The 19,841-nt window shown below is 39.6% G+C and overlaps 1 protein-coding gene across 1 annotated transcript; it reads left to right on the top strand.

The window, feature by feature from the left end:
• Positions 1-601: 601 nt before the first annotated feature.
• Positions 602-19,155, top strand: LOC110971326 (CAP, adenylate cyclase-associated protein 1 (yeast)). The gene is made up of 13 exons (XM_022221675.2): positions 602-745; positions 6,014-6,118; positions 6,337-6,437; positions 6,547-6,624; positions 6,836-6,979; positions 7,810-7,895; positions 10,844-10,949; positions 12,415-12,601; positions 13,302-13,483; positions 15,958-16,081; positions 16,758-16,840; positions 17,463-17,606; positions 18,222-19,155. The coding sequence occupies exons 2-13, from the start codon at positions 6,016-6,018 to the stop codon at positions 18,303-18,305; spliced, it is 1,422 nt and encodes a 473-aa protein (XP_022077367.1). The 5' UTR covers positions 602-745; positions 6,014-6,015; the 3' UTR covers positions 18,306-19,155.
• The last annotated feature ends 686 nt before the right edge of the window (positions 19,156-19,841 follow it).

Genomic DNA, 19,841 nt, shown 5'->3' with positions numbered 1-19,841 from the left:
ATATCAGTCATGTTTTAATAGGTTTGGTGATTTTATTAAAGGCAGGGAACATCAGCCTAATAATGATGATTAGTGAGTCCATTTATTTGGATCGTTGCTGTTTGTGTTTTTGTTTGTTTTTTGCACATTAGTGCTGTATAGTGATACTTAATGACACATTTTACCTCCTTTAAAGGCCATACTGATGTTTAAAACTGACTATTTTTGGGTTTGAGGATGTTTGTCGGACTTAACCGGAAGCTGCTGCTCTCTGATTACGTTATCTCATTAATAGACAGTCAAAAACATTAGATTGCTTAGTCGTCAGAATCATCATTTAGCTGCATGATTATTAACTTTATTCAGTTCATTTTTGGCGCATACTTTCTGCAGGTGTGACTGTTTGGTGGAACTCTGCAGCCAGACGTGTCCACACATGAAGAAGAGCAGAAGTTTACTGAACATAAATAGCAGACAGACGGAGCTTCGTGATTCTTCCTCTTTCTTCCTCTTTGTTTCTCCAGTTGTAGAATTTCTCTGACATGTTCCTACAGATTCTGGAGGAAGGACTCTTCAAGTTCTTCTTCTCTTTCTGTCGCTCCGCTCCTTATATGGGAAAGGAATTAGTTGACAAGGGCGGAAACGCGGCGCGGTGGCTGCTGGGTAAATTTACCTTCATCCAGGAAGAAGCAACGGAGCCAGTCCGGTGAAGACCTGCTGTCTGCTCGGTACCGGAGAGATAACGGACAAATCACTGCTTGACCAGGTGAGCTGCGGAGCTTTTAATGCGCTGAAACGTTTGCGGCTCGTTTACCGGGAGCAGGAAAACAAAAAGAACCGCAGCGCGCCGCCGCTCCGTGCTCGTCACCGCGAATCATTCACAAATTATTATTAATTGAAATCGGTGTGATGCTAACGGAGGCGGTTAGCCCGGACTGCTGGACCATTACTCCTCCTGACACGGGCTTTTAGCGGCTGTTCGTTAACGCCCGCCGGTACTTCTGCTCTCCAGCAGACGTTCGCTCGCTGCGATGCTGGAACTCGGTGTTTCTGCAGCGTTAGCTAACCAGGAGGGGCGTGTGAGCGGAAAATCCAGGAAATACCGGAACACACAGCAGACAGTCAACAACAAGCAGACACGAATAACCGACACCGGAGGGCTGACTCGGTGTGTTTCAGTCTGCGGAGCTAAAATAAACCGTCTGTCAGGAGTTCCATTAGTTGGCTGACTTATTGTTGCCGATGGTGTTGTGACACATCTCGTACTCACTTAAATGTGCTTCCTCATCCCTGAAACCGCTTTGGCTCACACGAGAACGTCATTATTAATGGCATATTTTATTTTATACAAACTGCAGCTCTCGGTTGCTCATATTTAATCAGGGTTTGAGTCGTCGGTGACGGTTTGTTAGCTACCGGGAGATACGCTTGCTTGGGACACGAAGTTCTGCGCGACACCCACCGGCTCCGCTAGCTAAGTGGCTTATTGTTGCTGATGGTGTTTTGACATATTTCGTACCCCTCTGAAAATGCTTCGTCGTCGCTGAAAGCACTTTGGCTCTCACCAGAACATCATTATTAACAACTTATTTTATTTAATACAAACTGCAGCTCTCTGCTCATATTTAATCAGGGTTTGACTCGTAGGTCGCGATTTTTAGGCTACCGGGGTATAAACTTGCTTGGAGTTCTGCGCTGCACCCACTGGCTCCGTTAGCTAGCCGGCTAGCGTTAGCATCCCCGATTGGAACCCGGTGATCTCATTACCACCGGCGGTTCGAACGTGATTTGTCGGAACTCTGAGCGCACCGGGGCGGGACGGTGAGTAGCTCAGAGCTCTCCGGTCCCGGTGGTGGCCTACTTCTCCCTCTGCAGCCGGTTAAAGGAGTGATTGTGCAGAAAAGGCTGCAGGGCAGAGCTCCGACCTGGACAGGCCTCAGACTGCACCGGCCTGATTTCTGTCAAACGTCCAGAAAAGTCGATCTGCAGCAGCTGGGAGGAGTGCAGAGGAAGCAGAAGAGAATTCAGATGCATTTGACTGAACGCTTTATGAATACCTGCAGATCAAATTTAAACAACATTTGCTCGGTTTGAGCTGCTTTAATCTAAATATAATAAAGTGCAGTAAGAAGCACACACTCTCTGAAGACAGTAAACAGACAGAACTCACAGATTTAATGTTCCTCTGCTGGTTTTACCACAGAATGGGATTAATTCTTCATTTACTGTGAAGCAATACTGATCTAAATGATGCAGTAAACTGAAAACCAGCCGTCAGTAGCTCCATTTCTCAGTAACTTCAGCTGAAAACCCGTTTAATTCTCGTCAGCAGCTGTCCAGAGCGTTTCTTCATTTATTTCCAGCTGTGTTCATCTGCAGATGTGGTTCTCCAGTTTTTACAGTAACAGTTTGCTGCTGTCTGGAATGGAATAATTGAGGTTTATTCATGTGTTTTTAGTCGTTGATGGACATCCGTAGAGACATGTGAATGTTAACGGGTTTACTGACAGGTTAAATGTGTGTAGACTATTAACAGGACCAGCTGTTGTTCTAAACGCTCTGCAGACTTGGGTTGCTCATTTTCAGGCTTTTTGTTGTTTTTCTCTTTTTTTTTTTTTTTTTGTCATTTCCAGTCTCTTTGTTGTTTTTTGTATTTTATGTCTATTTTTAATCTTTCTGTTTTTTTGTAATTTTCAATCTGTTGTCGTCTAATTTTGTCGATTCCATCTGTTGTTTTTTGTATTGTTTTTTGTAATTTTCAATCTTTTTTAGTTGTATTTTTTCCCCCCAAAAAAGTTGTTGTATTCAGTCTAGTTGTTGTTGGTTTTGTCTCATTTTTGTCATTTTCAGTTTATTTGTTGTTTTTGTCATTTCAAATCTTTTTGGGTTTTTTTTGTCTTATATTTTTTGTCATTTTTGGTTTATTTTTGTTTTTTGTCATTTTCAGTCTCATTGCTGTTTTTCTCAGTTTTGTTTTTCCTTTTTCAGTCTGATTTTTGTGTTGTTGTTTTTTTTTTTTTATGTCTAATTTGTTGTTGTTGGAAGCGTTCCTCACAGATTTGGTGTCCTGTCTGAGGAAAGTTGTTTCTTCTTCAGAACATCTGGTCGCTTCGTTTTGGTGGATTTTAGGGAGGAAACATTGTAGTAGCGGTGACTCCTGGAAGTGTTTCTACAGGAGTTTTAAAGGTTTGTTTGTGTTTAAAGTGCGTCTGTTCAGGGCCACTCCTTCCTCTCAGGTGAGACCAGGAAGTGCTGCAGGTAGAAATGAGGGAACGTAGGTCAGCTGTGAGTCCTGGTCTGGTTCATCGTTAATTTATAACGAGAAGCAAAGTGGAAGCGTTTTAGCTGAGCTGCTGTTTGCTGTAGTTCTGTTGGAACTCTTAAATCTTTTTAATCGGCTCACCTGCTGCAGCTCCAGGCTCCTGTTCTAAACTTTTCTTCATATTCTATCAGATTTCCAGCCGTAGGTCTGACTGATAACCTCCCTCCAGGCGTTAATTCGTATCGTCTCCAGTCAGACGTGTGGATTTTGATCAGGGTGTTTTTATGAGCTGCATGGACCAGAAGTCTTTAGATGCTTTAAAGTGAAGAAATGCAGATTTACAGATCTGCTGCAGCCACCAGAAGGGATTTATTAAATATCAGGACAAATATTTACATTATTCATACAAACCACTAATAATTAATGTGTAGAGCAAAAATAGCAAATCTGTCCTTATTCTGATGATAACTTATTGAATAAACATTTGATGCTAAAATATTTTTAAGAATTTGGAATAATCTGAATTCTATTTTTATCTCATTCTTTTTCAATCTTTTTGTTCTTTTTTGTTGTATCCAAACTTTTTCTCATTTTTGTCATTTTCAATCTTTTTGTGTTAATTTTTTATTTTCAGTCTTTTTGTTCTTTTTTTGTCTAATTTTTTCATATCAATCTCTTTTTGTTGATTTTGTCATTTTCAGTCTTTTTGTTATGTCCGAGCTCTTCTTGTTTTTTTGTGTAATTTGTCAGAAAACGTTTAAAGTCTCTTTTCTTCCCAGTGCTATTAAATGGTCCAGAAGCTGCTGTTCTGTGACCAGATGAGTCTCTGAGCTAACTGATGAACCGTGTTTTAGTGTTAAATAAACTCCTCCGTTAAAACCAGAACCGTCGTCCTCAGGTCACCGCATACGTCCAGATTTAAAGTGAAAGTGAGCCGACGGCTGTTTATCTCCTCGTTAGTGGATCTGAGGATGAACCCTCGCTCAGGTTTCAGACGTCTTATGTAACATTAGATACACCTGAGGAGATTATGTCAGGTGAGTTAATGACGTCCTCCAACGGATCAAAGCTGTTTAAAGGAATATTTGGAATAAACAGCAGGAAGCTGGAAGAACCTACATTCTCAGCAGGTCCAGGCCTGTTCACCTTTCTTCTGATTACTCAACCACTCTGAAGGTGGAATTCTGAGCTTTTTCTAGCCTGCAGGCCTCCTTAGAACTGATGCTTTCCAAAGGATTTATAGTCAAATCCAGCTGTAGAAGTTATCTGTGCATTAAAATTAATTTGGTGTTTCTGTCAGTGCAGGAATTAACCTGCTGCTGGATAAAACATCTGGAAAGTGATTGTAAGAATGTGAGGAAAACTTCTATATTCTCTCTGAACAGTCCTTTTTTAGAGTTTTATTCATTTTTAATGTGATTAATAACTTCCCTCCAGGCGTTAATTCGTATCGTCTCCAGTCAGACGTGTGGATTTTGACACATGAAGTCCTTCAGGGTGTTTTTATGAGCTGCATGGACCAGAAGTCTGGATCTAATGACTAACACTGCTGGATCTGTTTGGTTTCTGTCCTCTTAAAATGACACAAAGACTACAGGAAAAAAAATCACAGCTTAAAAAGGACAAACACACGATGGAACACTGAGTCCAGTTTGGAGCCGATCGTCTCCTCAAACACGTCTTTACGTCAGGGTTTTGGCAGTTACTCTGAGCTCGTTTTAATCTGGGTTTCCTCCTTGGAGCGTCCCAGGTGTAACGGAGTCCCTGATCAGGAACAGGAAGTAGAATCAGAACAGCCGACCTCACAGAAAACACAAAAACACGACGACAAACGCCACCGGCTGTTTCTGGTTCCAGCTGAACTGACCCGTGGATGAGATGGAGTCTCTGGTGTTTTTCTGAAGCTTTGTTTGGACGTTTGAACAACGAGGTTTTAATGAGCTGCTGCTCGTTAGGAGCTTAACACAATCCCTTAACGAGCAGCAGGGGGACGCTCAGCGACAAACATCACCGCAAAAACAGATCAACCAGGAAGCTGATTATATAATGCTGGAAAAATTCCTGGTTTCATGGCTGCTGTGAGGTTCAAACTGTAGAATCTAAATTATTACTTACATGTGAGCATTTCTAGAATGTCTCAGCTGTAATTAGTTGATAAATCCGGTTACTTCTGTTGTGAATAGTTTTTTAAAATTAAGGAGGCAGTTTGTTTTCTGAACGGAGTCAGCAGTGTTATTAGATCCAGGAACTGATTAATCATCGACGTGAGCAGAGACTTATGTCAGAAAATGTATCAAAAATCAGCTGTAATACCTGATTGTGCCACCAGGTGGAGCCTCTTGTTTATTATTAAGACTGAGGACCCTGTAGTGACCAGAGGGTGCTAGATTTCATACTTTTCTTTCTGAACCGATAGTCTGCAGTGTTATATACAATAATCAATTAATCGTTAATGTGAATGAATAAAAGCTTTATTTAGTGAGTTTATTTATTTATTGTTTAAATCATGGCTACACGACTTCTAAAGCAATAATGGCTTTGTTATGCTGTTCACCAGATTATAATCAGACCTGAGTTGAGGATGTGTCAGAAGTCTTTGTTGTCTGTTGCTAGCTAAACTCCCACAATGCTCTCTGCTTTGACATGACCTGTAGTCTAAACGCAACACGCTGCAGTCCTAAAAGGCTCCACCAGGGGGCCAGAACTCGGATCCTATCGGTTACTAGAGCGTCTTGGTGTTAGCGGCTCTCTCAGTGATTCTCCGTCTGACAGGTATGGCAGAGTTGGTGAGTCTGGTGCAGCGGCTGGAGGTGGCGGTGGGCCGTCTGGAGTCCATGTCGGGTCCTGGAGGCAGCGCTGGAGGTTCTGCTGGAGGAGGTACGTCTAAGAACAGCCCGCTATAGGACCATGTCAGAGCTTTTACTGCACTAGGTAGAGGTGGTTTGGTAGCATTAGTTCAGTATTTAGTTGAACAGAACTAGTACCGGTCACTTTTACTGTTTAAGTTCTAGCAGAAGCTTTCGGTCCATGTTTCTAAACTAGTGGGATGTCAGACTTTAAAGCTTCAGGATCTGTGTTTCCCTGAACATTTCCAGCGGTGTGTGCGTACGTGGAGGCCTTCGATGAGATCGTCGGCGGTCCGGTGGCTCAGTACCTCAGCCTCAGCCAGCAGATCGGAGGAGACGTCCAGAAACATGTAGGTCACCATGCCGGAGAGCCAACGCTGGCTCCAGGGTTTAGACAGACACTGCACTGAAGAAGAATAAAACATCTTTTATACATTTACTTTGTTTTCTCTCTTCCAGGCAGAAATGGTGAAGCAGGGATTCAGCAGCCAGAGACAACTTCTGATCACAGCCTCGACCTCCCAGAAGCCCTCTGATGTGAGTCACAGCACTTTATCATAGTCATCTATCACACTATATAATCATCTGTCACATTATGTAATAATCAGTCACCCTTTTATAGTAATCAATCACAGATGTTGTTGAGTTCTTTTGGCTAAATAAGCATCAAGCAGAATGAAAACGGCACGTTTGAATGTAAATCTGACTTCCAGCAGCGTTTGAATTGAACCTGGTTTTCCTCCTCCAGACCGTGATGACGTCCCTCCTCCAGCCGGTGTCCAAAGCCATCCAGCAGGTCCAGAGCTTCCGTGAGCAGAACCGCAGCTCGCCGCTGTTCAACCACCTGTCGGCCGTCAGCGAGAGCGTCCCCGCCCTGGGCTGGGTCGCCATGGTGAGTTCCTGAAGGACGGCAGCACAGAGCGCCTCTGTTCCTGCACATCATCAACCCTTTGTTTGTTGCTTTGTGAAGAAGAATCCGACAACTTTCCAGACACACAATGGATTCATTCAGCTCCCTGCTGGTCCTCCGAAACATGTTGGAGGAAACCACTTTGAGGCTCTGACTGGACCGGCTGTTTACCCAGTTCTGAAAGGATGTTTGCAAGATGCAGCATCTATTAGGGTTCATTTTGGACAGTTATTGAGTGATTTGAATGAATTATGGTTAATTTTGGACAAATATTAAGTAATTTTGACAGACTGTGGTTAATTTTGGTGAATTTAGAGTAATTATGATGGAATATAATTATTTCTGGGCAAATATGGGGTAATTTTGACAAATTATGGTTAATTGTAGACAATTTGTGACTAATTTTGACGGATTGTGGATAATTTTGGAAAATTGAGTAATTTTGACAGATTGTGGTTAATTTTCAGCAGATTTTGGGTAATTTTGGTTCATATTGTAGATGTTGGCGTTGGTTTCCCTCAGTTCACGGTCTTTGTGTGAAGTTTAATCCACTGGAAGGTTTGAAAAGCATCTGCTCTTTATAAAGTTACTAAACTGACTTCATTTATCAGAGCCAGAAGCTGTGAAAACTGAAAATAATCTAATGTTGGACTTTCCAATGGTCCTTGAACTGCTCGTCTTCTGGTTGGGCAACTCATGACCTTTCATCAAAATCATCTCTCCACTGATTAACCTGACAGAACTCACATTGAAGCTAAGCAGTGGATTTAAAACAGTTTTTAAAACGTGTTTGTGTCTGTGACCGTCTGCAGGCTCCTAAACCGTGTCCCTACGTTAAAGAGATGCAGGACGCCGCCATGTTCTACACCAACAGAGTGCTGAAGGACTACAAGGAGAAGTGAGTCCACTTCATCTTCTGATTCCTGTTAAATACAATCACATTTGGAGTCATTTACGGAGGAACTGCGATGAATTGTGGTTCATTTTGGAGATTTTTTGAGTAATTTGGACCAATTCTGGGGAATTTTGGACAATTATTGAGTAATCCTGATGAATTCTGGTCATCAAAAACTCACCAAGGCCAAACTGCAGGGCGCCACCTGGTGGTCCATGACTGCAGGAACAGCAGCAGCTCAATGCTGAAAGCTGGTTACAGAAAAGAATGAAGAAAACCCAGATTTAGTGTTTGGACCGGACTCTGTGGTTTTACTGAGTCAGCGTGACGGAGCGAGACTTCCTGTACTCAAACTTTAAAAAAAAAACAAAAAAAAAACAGAAACTTGGCTCGTACTTATGAGTAAAACAATAAGTCTGAACACGAGGAGTGAGGCCAATGAAATGTGGAGTTAGAATCCGTCGTTCTGGTTTAATCTCTGGTTCTGTTTGGTGCATCTCTAACAGAACCAAGACGAAGAGGAAAAGTCCTAAAAGAGCGTTTCCTGCAGGGATAAGATGTAGAATAAAAGTGTTTCCTGCAGGAATAAGATGTAGAATAAAGGAGTGTTTCCTGCAGGAATAAGATGTAGAATAAAAGTGTGTTTCTTGCAGGGATAAGATGTAGAATAAAAGTGTGTTTCCCGCAGGAATAAGATGTAGAATAAAAGTGTGTTTCCTGCAGGAATAAGATGTAGAATAAAGGAGTGTTTCCTGCAGGGATAAGATGTAGAATAAAAGTGTGTTTCTTGCAGGGATAAGATGTAGAATAAAAGTGTGTTTCTTGCAGGGATAAGATGTAGAATAAAAGTGTGTTTCCCGCAGGAATAAGATGTAGAATAAAAGTGTGTTTCCTGCAGGAATAAGATGTAGAATAAAGGAGTGTTTCCTGCAGGGATAAGATGTAGAATAAAAGTGTGTTTCTTGCAGGGATAAGATGTAGAATAAAAGTGTGTTTCCCGCAGGAATAAGATGTAGAATAAAAGTGTGTTTCCCGCAGGAATAAGATGTAGAATAAAAGTGTGTTTCCCGCAGGAATAAGATGTAGAATAAGAGTGTTTCCCGCAGGAATAAGATGTAGAACAAAAGTGTGTTTCTTGCAGGGATAAGATGTAGAACAAAAGTGTGTTTCCTGCAGGAATAAGATGTAGAATAAAAGTGTGTTTCCCGCAGGAATAAGATGTAGAATAAGAGTGTTTCCCGCAGGAATAAGATGTAGAACAAAAGTGTGTTTCCCGCAGGAATAAGATGTAGAACAAAAGTGTGTTTCCTGCAGGGATAAGATGTAGAATAAAAGTGTGTTTCCCGCAGGAATAAGATGTAGAACAAAAGTGTGTTTCTTGCAGGGATAAGATGTAGAACAAAAGTGTGTTTCCTGCAGGGATAAGATGTAGAATAAAAGTGTGTTTCCCGCAGGAATAAGATGTAGAACAAAAGTGTGTTTCTTGCAGGGATAAGATGTAGAACAAAAGTGTGTTTCCTGCAGGGATAAGATGTAGAATAAAAGAGTGTTTCCCGCAGGAATAAGATGTAGAATAAAAGTGTGTTTCCCGCAGGGATAAGATGTAGAATAAGAGTGTTTCCCGCAGGAATAAGATGTAGAACAAAAGTGTGTTTCCCGCAGGAATAAGATGTAGAACAAAAGTGTGTTTCTTGCAGGGATAAGATGTAGAACAAAAGTGTGTTTCCTGCAGGGATAAGATGTAGAATAAAAGTGTGTTTCCCGCAGGAATAAGATGTAGAACAAAAGTGTGTTTCCCGCAGGAATAAGATGTAGAACAAAAGTGTGTTTCCTGCAGGGATAAGATGTAGAATAAAAGAGTGTTTCCCGCAGGAATAAGATGTAGAATAAAAGTGTGTTTCCCGCAGGGATAAGATGTAGAATAAGAGTGTTTCCCGCAGGAATAAGATGTAGAACAAAAGTGTGTTTCCCGCAGGAATAAGATGTAGAACAAAAGTGTGTTTCCCGCAGGAATAAGATGTAGAACAAAAGTGTGTTTCTTGCAGGGATAAGATGTAGAACAAAAGTGTGTTTCCTGCAGGGATAAGATGTAGAATAAAAGTGTGTTTCCCGCAGGAATAAGATGTAGAACAAAAGTGTGTTTCCTGCAGGGATAAGATGTAGAACAAAAGTGTGTTTCCTGCAGGGATAAGATGTAGAACAAAAGTGTGTTTCCTGCAGGGATAAGATGTAGAATAAAAGAGTGTTTCCCGCAGGAATAAGATGTAGAATAAAAGTGTGTTTCCCGCAGGAATAAGATGTAGAATAAGAGTGTTTCCCGCAGGAATAAGATGTAGAACAAAAGTGTGTTTCCCGCAGGAATAAGATGTAGAACAAAAGTGTGTTTCCTGCAGGGATAAGATGTAGAACAAAAGTGTGTTTCTTGCAGGGATAAGATGTAGAATAAAAGAGTGTTTCCCGCAGGAATAAGATGTAGAATAAAAGTGTGTTTCCCGCAGGAATAAGATGTAGAATAAGAGTGTTTCCCGCAGGAATAAGATGTAGAACAAAAGTGTGTTTCCCGCAGGAATAAGATGTAGAACAAAAGTGTGTTTCCTGCAGGGATAAGATGTAGAACAAAAGTGTGTTTCTTGCAGGGATAAGATGTAGAACAAAAGTGTGTTTCCTGCAGGGATAAGATGTAGAATAAAAGTGTGTTTCTTGCAGGGATAAGATGTAGAATAAAAGTGTGTTTCTTGCAGGAATAAGATGTAGAATAAAAGTGTGTTTCTTGCAGGGATAAGATGTAGAACAAAAGAGTGTTTCCTGCAGGAATAAGATGTAGAATAAAAGAGTGTTTCCTGCAGGAATAAGATGTAGAATAAAAGAGTGTTTCCTGCAGGAATAAGATGTAGAATAAAAGTGTGTTTCCTGCAGGAATAAGACGTAGAATAAAAGTGTGTTTCCCGCAGGGATAAGAAGCATGTGGACTGGGTGAAGGCCTACATCAACATCTGGACCGAGCTGCAGAACTACATCAAGCAGCACCACACCACCGGGCTGACCTGGAGCAAGAGCGTGAGTTTAACCTGACACACCTTTATCTATAGATTATTATTAATTTTATGTATTATCAGGCCACTTCTCCCTCACTTCAGACAGAAGATCTCAGATTTAGTCCGGCAGGTTTAGTGTCAGATAGAACGGCTAAATTTAAAAGATTCGTGTTTTCAGATGTGGGAGTTTTTGTGTTTTAAACCTCAATAAGACATTTTAAGGTTCAGCATCTCCACAATTAGAGAATTATTACCTCAAGATATTTACATTTAGGTGAGGGCTAGACCTGATGTAAATAATCACAATAATAATAAATAATCACAATATAATAAAGAATCACTAGAAATATTTGACTATAGGTATAAACCTGCAAAATAAATCCATGAAATTCCCTGTGAGCAGGCTTTTTTTTGATTTTTAATTTAAAAAATTAATAAAATTGTAGTTATTGATATTTAAATAATCTCTGTTCTGTTATTTAATTTAGTGTTAGTTTTAGGTAATTTATTTTCATTAAATTTTTATATATTTTTTAATTGTTATTTTAAATTTTTTTGTAAATTTTGTTTTAAATTTGATTCGTCCAATTTTTGTATATTTAATTTTGATGTAATTGAATTAAATGTTTTAATTTTTTGTGTTTTAATTGTTGTTATTCAGTTTAATGTGATGTTTTATTTAAATATAATTTATTTAAATTTTAAATGAGATTTATTTTAATTTTGCAGTTTAATTTTGTCCAATTTTATGTTGTCTTTAATTTTAATAGGATTTAATTGTGTATTTTTATCTTTTCCTTTCGGCTTTTTCCTTCAGGGGTCACAACAAATATTTTAAATTGTTTTTCAGTTTAATGTGATGTTTTATTTAAATTTTCTTATTTTATTTAGTTATTCTATTATGTTTTAGATTTAATTTAGTCCATTTTTCGTATGTTTTATTTTGATTTCATTAAATTTTATATTTATTTTAATATTGTTAGACAATTTAATATGATTTCTTTTTATTTAAATATGATACATTCAAATTTTAAATATGATTTATTTAAAATGTTCTTATTTTCTTTGGTTAAATCTGTTTTTTAATTAAATTTTGTTGTTTTATTTGAATTTGATTTATTTATATTTTTTGTTATTCAGCTTAATGTGATGTTTTATTTAAATATAATTCATTTACGTTTTACATGATACTCATTTTAATTTTCTTAACTGATTCAGTTAAATTTAGTTTTTTGTATTGTTTTATTATGGTTTAATTTTGTGATTTCTTTTGTTTTTGATTGAACATTTGTGTGCTGCTGCAGCCATTCTAACTTTTACCAGGAGCTCTGAAGTTTGATTTTAAACTTTTACACGAGGAAATGTTCTCCTTTTGTCCTTGTTGTAGGTTTTAAACCGTCCAGTTATTGACTCTATATATTAAATGAAGGTTATTACAGTGTATTTTTCTGTTTTCTTGATGTTTTGTGGGTGTGCTCCGTCCTCAGGGTCCCGTTGCTTCGGCCTCTGCAGCTCCTCCCAGCGCTCCGGCTGGTGGATGTCCTCCTCCTCCTCCTCCTGGACCTCCTCCTCCTCCCATGGACCTCAGCGGACCGAGCGGCGGCGGCGACTCGACGGCCGACAAACGCAACGAACTGTTCGCCTCCATCAACAAAGGATCGGACATCACCAAGGGTAGGAGCTGAAGCGCCGGCTTTGTGGGCATTTGGGGAAGTTTTGTCATTTTCTCAAGTTTCAGGGCAGTTATGAAAAGACTTGAGCTATTTTGGACAAATTATTAGACATGAAAGTAGTTGGTTGTAGAAGGGAAAGTAGAAAACTTCACCTTCTAATGCAGCAGGAACAGTTCTAATAATAATTTTTGGCAGATTCGCTCAAATAAAAGTTAAAATGGTACTAATGAGTAAAAACTAAAATGCTACTAATAATTAAAAACTAAAATACAAATAAAAGCTAAAATACTAATAATAAATAAAGACTAAAATAGTACTAATAAACTAAAATACTAATAATCGATGTACTGAAATACCGCTTCTAAATAAAACTAAAACAGTACTAATAAATAAACTAAATTACTACCAATAAATAAAAGCTAAAATATTACTAATGAACTAAAATAGTACTAATAGACTAAAATATTACTAATAAATAAACTAAAATATTACTGATAAATAAACTAAAATATTACTAATAAATAAACTAAAATATTACTGATAAATAAACTAAAATATTACTGATAAATAAAGTACTGCTCATAAACAATGACTACAGTAGTGCTAATAATAAAGTGAAATGCTAACAGTCCAGTGGTCTTGGTTCTCAGACTGACACCCAGAGCATGCGGTGAACATGTCGGTGTTTTTGACCCGTCCAGGTCTGAAGCACGTCAGCGACGACCAGAAGACCCACAAGAACCCCAACCTGAGGACTCAGGGCGCCCCGGTTCGTACGGGACCCAAACCCTTCAGCTCCCCCAGCGCCCGGCCCGCTGCAGCCGCCCCCCCCACCCGAACCCTGCCCCCGGTCCTGGAGCTGGACGGCAAGAAGTGGAAAGTGGTAGGTTTGGAAAGTTCCTGTTAAAGTCATCGCTGGGAGAAGAAATGCTTCAGGAGGGAAAAACAATTCATTTAGGGCAATGACTGAGTTATTTTGATGGAGTATGCTTCATTTAGGACAATTTGAATATTTTTATAGATTATGCTTAATTTGAGGCAATTATTGGGTTATTTTGACAATTGAATAATTCTAATTAATTTTGAACAATTTTTGAATAATTTTGCCTTTTTTTTTGGAAAGGTTTGAATCATTCTGGACGTGATTTGCGGTGTACAGGACATTTTGGAAAAGTTTCTGTCAGTTTCTCAAAGTTTCAGGGCAAATGTGAAAGCGTTTGAGGTATTTTGTACAATCTTTGGATCTTTTTAGATAAATTATGAGACGTGAAAGTAGTTTCTTTTAGAAAATGAGCAGAAACCAGAAATGTTCTTCAAACTGAACGTCTAAAGAACGTAGAAAAACACTGATGCTGCCCACATTGTTTTCTATGGAGGAACAAAAACAGATTAAACAGGATTTTAAATGTGCTAAATATTCAGAATGTCCCATTTTAAATGCATGGAATTTGCAAAAAAAGGAGAAACTCAGCAGATGTTGCTCTGTGTGAACAGGAATTATTAGTGAAGCTTTTAATAAAGATGTAGATTTTATAGACGCTCCTTTTTAGAAAAACTCCACTGTTTGTCCTGATTCAAGCTCAGAAGCTCTGGTTTATATTCTCTGGTTTATATTCTGGTTTATATTCTCTGGTTTACAGTGCCTATCATAAGTATTCACCCCCTTTGATGTTTTACCCTTTTATTGCTTTCATAAATCAATCATGGTCAATAAAATTTAGCTTTTTTAACAAAAAAAATATTGGAAAAAACTCTTTAATGTCAAAGTGAAAACAGATTTCTATACAGTAATGTTAATGAAAGAAAATTATATAAATAAAATAATTGTTTGCATAATTATTCACCCCCTTCAAGTCAGTATTTAGTAGATCACCTTTGGCTGCAATCACAGCAGTCAGTCTGTGTGGATAGGTCTCAGTCAGTCTGCACATCTGCCCACTGCAATTTTGCTCCATTCTTCTTTGTAAAACTGCTCAAGCTCTGTCAGGTTGTGCGGGTATCGGGCATGAACAGCCCTTTTCAAGTCCAGCCACTAATTCTCTATAGGATTGAGGTCTGGGCTTTGACTCGGCCACTCCAGAACATTTACCTGGTTCTTTTTTAACCATTCCTGTGTAGCTTTTGCAGTATGTTTTGGATCATTGTCTTGCTGGAAAATAAATCTTCTCCAAGACGTAGTTCTCTTGCAGACTGAAAAAGATTGTCCCCCAGGATTTCAGTGTATTTTGCAGCATTCATTCTGCCCTCTATCTTTACAAGCCTTCCAGGTCCAGTTGCTGAGAAACATCCCCACAGCATGATGCTGCCACCACCATGCTTCACAGTGGGGATGCTGTGTTTTTGGTGATGTGCAGTGTTTGGTTTCTGCCAAACATGACGTCTTGTCTGATGGCCAAAAAGCTCCATTTTGGTCTCATCAGACCAAAGAATCTTCTTCCACTTGACCATGGAGTCTTCCACGTGCTTTTTGGCAAACTCTAGTCGAGATCTAATAGGACTTTTCTTCAACAGTGGCTTTCTCATTGCCACTCTCCCATAAAGCTTTGACCGGTGAAGAACCCGGGCAGCAGTTGCTACATGCACAGTCTCTCCCATCTCAGCAGCTGAAGCTTGTAACTCCTTCAGAGTAGTTGTAGGGTCTTGGTGGCTTCTCTCACTAGTCTCCTACTTGTAGGTCACTCAGTTTACGAGGGCGGCCTGATCTAGGCAGATTCACAAGTGCCATATTCCTTCCATTTCTTGATAATTGATTTCACTGAACTCCGGGGGATGTTCAGTGCCTTGGAAATGTTTTTGTAGCCATCCCCTGAATTGTACTTCTCAGTAACCCTTTCCCTGAGTTGCTTAGAGTGTTCTTCTGTCTTCATGGTGTAATGGTAGCCAGGAATACTGATCAACCACTCTCTGGACCCTTCAGACAGCTGTTTTACAACTCAATCACTTGAAACACACCCACACCACTCAGGTGATCTTCATTTCACTAATTGTGAGACTATTGGCAACAATTTGATGGACCTCTATTGAATTAGACCATTAAATTAAAAAGGGGGCGAATAATTATGCAAACAATTATTTTCATTTATATAATTTTCTTTCATTAACATTACTTTATAGAAATCTGTTTTCACTTTGACATTAAAGAGTTTTTTCCAATAAATTTTTTTGTTATAAAAGCTAAATTTGATTGACCATGATTGATTTATGAAAGCAATAAAAGGGTAAAACATCAAAGGGGGTGAATACTTTTGATAGGCACTGTATGTTCTGGTTTGTATTCTCTGGTTTATATTCTCTGGTTTGTATTCTCTGGGTTAAACTCTTCGGTTCATATTTTTTCTTGTGTTTTTCGTGGTGCAGGAGAACCAGGAGGGAGTTCAGGACCTGGTGATCCAGAACACGGAGCTCAAGCAGGTGGTTTACGCCTTCAAGTGTAACAAGAGCACCCTGCAGGTGAAAGGAAAGATCAACTCCATCACTGTGGGTAAGAACACACTGAGCTGGCCAGGTAAACGCCACTACAGGTAGATCATTAGAACTCTGACCCGGATCCTCTCAGAAACCCTCCACAAGTCGTCTCTAAGATCTTCTGTAACGTTGCTGTGATGTTGTCAGACGTTAGCCGCTAACCGCTAACTCTGCAGGTTTTCATTGGTTCCAGAACATAAACAAACACGATTCAACGTTTTTCTTTCTGCGCTGCGACTGAAGCGTCTCCTGTAGGGAATAAACAGAGAACATGTGGTTAGACGTGTTAAAGAGGCTCATTCTGAACTGAAAATCTACAAAAACAGCCATAAAACCCAACAGAACCAAAGATGTCAGCAGGCTTTGTTTAGGTTTTCATTTTATTGGTGTTTTTGTGTGTTTATTATTATTTCTGGTTATTTTGTTCCACATCATGAATGAAGATCTACTGTTAATGTTAAACAGAGACGTCAGGAGATGAATCTGAATATTTAAAACATTAATTCTAAAAAAATTATGGGTGAATTAACTCATTATTTAAAAATCTACATGAACAGGTTGTTGTTCAGTTCTCGGTTTTCCACCTTTAACGTCTAATTCTGAATTTAACTTCCAGAAAAGTCTCTGCCGTTTGAATAAGTCCAGAATGTGATCAGAGTTTTCTCTAAACGTGAATGAATTCTGTCCCACAGACAACTGTAAGAAGATGGGTCTGGTGTTTGACGACGTGGTGGGAATCGTAGAGATCATCAACTGTAAGGACGTCAAGGTTCAGGTGAGGAAAGGAACCAGCTCTGCTGCTGCTAAACGTTTAGTTCATGGAGCTGCTCAGCTTCTGTTTGATTCAACACAATCTGCAGCTGGTCAGGAGAACGTTCTGAACAACACGGACCATCTCCTGGTGGTGGGTTGGATAGATCTGGAAAACTGAAACCTTCTCAGAAATGACTCCAGACGTCCAAAACGACTCGGTAAAACAGGGTTGTACCAAACTCTGCTTGTGTCAAATGTTGGTGGTAAGAACAGTCCAGAAAGTCTGGACACGTCTAAGATGGCAAAACTGGTCAACGATGACTCAATTTATACAAAATGACAAATAGTTTTTCTTGTCTGCAAAGGAAAAACGTGTAAATCACGCTGGTGTTCTTCTCCCAGCCGTTGAAATGAAACAAAACGACTAAAAAATTCAAATCTCATCAAAAAATAACTAAAATTGGTCTAAAATGACTAAAACTGATCCAGAATTCCTGTATTTTGTCCAGAATGAGGTGAAATGTCCCAGATGGTGTAGAGGAGTCCAGATCCCACACAGACCTTCAGGGTCTGGTGGAGTCCACGGTCAGCATGTTCTCAGACCCTTCACACGCCTCCCGTTGTCCTCTTTGTCTCGTGTCCAGGTGATGGGGAAGGTTCCAACCATCTCCATCAACAAGACGGACGGTTGCCACGTCTACCTGAGCAGCGACTCGCTGAGCTGTGAGATCATCAGCGCCAAGAGCTCCGAGATGAACGTCCTGGTCCCCAACAAAGACGGAGAGTTTGTGAGTCTCATTCTAACGCATTTAAAGAACAGGCGTGGACTAAAACTAGTCAGGATGTGGACCTGGATCAGTAGATGGAGTTTACCACACCTCAGTGCCTCCATCAGCTGTTTAAGGAACTTCTGGTCCACCAGGACCCAAATCATCCAAAATGTTCACTTTGAACACATTTTAAAGAATTTAAAACCATTTGGGGCATTTTTCAAGTTGTTTGAACATTTTTTTGAGTAATTCTAGAGGATTTCTGCATCACTCTGGACAAATGTTGGCTCCTTTTGAACAAGTTTTATCACATTGGACACATTTTGAGTCTTTTCAGGGCAGTTTGTTGTTTTTGGAGTAATTCTGTGTCTTTCTGGGGTAATTCTGCACATTTTTGTGGTTCTTTTACATGTTTTTTTTTTGTCACAGTTTCACCTGATTTTATGGTGACTTTGGTCCTTTTCTGCTGATTTTGGGTGTTTTTGCTGCATATTTGAACCTTTCAGGTAGTTTTTGTGTGTTCCATTTCTTAATCAGATTTAGTAGATTGTATTTTTTCACAGGTTGTCAGAGTTAAAATAAGTTTTAAGCAGAAAACTTTCCGTGTAACCGGAGCTGCTTTGTGTTTCTTAGACGGAGATCCCGGTTCCTGAGCAGTTCAAGACCGTCTGGGATGGAAAGAAGCTCGTTACCACAGCAACAGAGATCGCCGGGTAGACGGGGGCGACGAGTTAAGATGGCCGCCCCTCCTCACCACCCCCCGCCCCTCCCACCAGCTAACTCACTGTAGACTGAGACCTCATCAGCTCTGTCTCCTCCCCTTCCTCCCTGTCAGCCAATCACAGCGTCAGCTGTCCCTCCCGTCAGCCAATGAGAGGACTGCTCGCTTTATCTGGAGCAGATCCTCCAGCCAATCAGCAGGGAGCAGCTTTGTCATTCTAATTGGTTCCCCCTGTGAGCACTTTTCCAAAACATTCATGAGTTTTGCCAACAGCCGGGACGCTCCGTGTTTGTATCTCTGGATAATGCTAAGCTAAATTTAGCCGGTAGGTTAGCCAACAACACGAGCTCTGCAGCCAATCAGGCTCCTCGTCTTCAGGATGCTTCTGGTTTCTCCTCTTCCTGGTCAGGAGGCTTTGCTGCCGATCGCTCCGTTAATCCACTGAAGCAACAACGTTCCTGTTCCTGAAGATCAGACGGCCTGATGGCGGCCTCCACGTCAGCTCCAAACACGTCAGCGTTCATCGAGGATAAATAAAGATAAATAATAAATAGGAGTAAAACCAGTGGCCATGCAGCTCATCTAGATGATGTTGAACACTTTAAACTCCATCTGCTTCCCTTAAAGCGCACATTCCCGAGTGTTAAACATTCCATGGATGGTGGTGGTTCCATCTGAACGATCATCTGTAGAGAACCAGGAAACGTCTGCTGATCAGCTCTCTGCTCACTTTTCTTTTATACGGTCTCTTTCTTTTACCTTTTCTTATTTTATTTTTTGGGTCCAAAATCAGAAATGTGCTCATTAGTACTGGAGACATCAATAAAATGTTGCAATAAAATCTGAGTTTTGTGGCGTCTTTATTGGATGAAATGTTCCAGGAGCATCGTTTTACTGAAACCTTTAAAAAAATAAAACCATAAAATATCAGGTTTAACCTCGCTGTCGTCCTGCAGGTCAAATGAACCCGTTTATAGTTTCAGTGAAACTTCTGCTGTCACATTTTCATTTTTGGGAAATCTTTGAACATTTTTGGTGGAAAACAGAAATGTTAAAAATGGAGCGAATTTCACTGGATTTTGTTTTTTTTTGTTTGTTTTGTGAATGTTCTTAAAAGTTTTACTGATATGTAATCACTAGATATTAATCACTAGATATTAATATTTTTTTGGAAGATTATTCGTTTTTTGGAAATATTTACAAGAATTTTCTTGCCAAACTTTTATGGGAAACTTAAGGAATTATTGGAATTTTCCTCCTGAAGGTTCTGCAAATTTTCATAAATTGGGGGATTTTTTTGTTGAATTTTTGGATTTTTTCAGACGAAACTTTTTTTTTTTGGTGCCTGTAAATGAGGACAACAGGAGGGTAAAAGAAAACCATAAAATATCACGTTTACATGAATAAAGTTCAACTTTAAATGCAGCTGTCACTTTTAGTTCATTCACTGACAACCAAAAAACTCAAACGTTTTCAAACTTGTGAGTGAAAGAACAAACGACGTAATCTGTCCTTCAGAGCGATCCGTTCCA

The sequence above is a fragment of the Acanthochromis polyacanthus genome, chromosome 11, assembly GCF_021347895.1.
Source record: "Acanthochromis polyacanthus isolate Apoly-LR-REF ecotype Palm Island chromosome 11, KAUST_Apoly_ChrSc, whole genome shotgun sequence".
Lineage (NCBI taxonomy): Eukaryota > Metazoa > Chordata > Actinopteri > Pomacentridae > Acanthochromis > Acanthochromis polyacanthus.
Note: the sequence above shows the minus strand (reverse complement) of the source record. Positions and strands in the feature narration are given on the sequence as shown.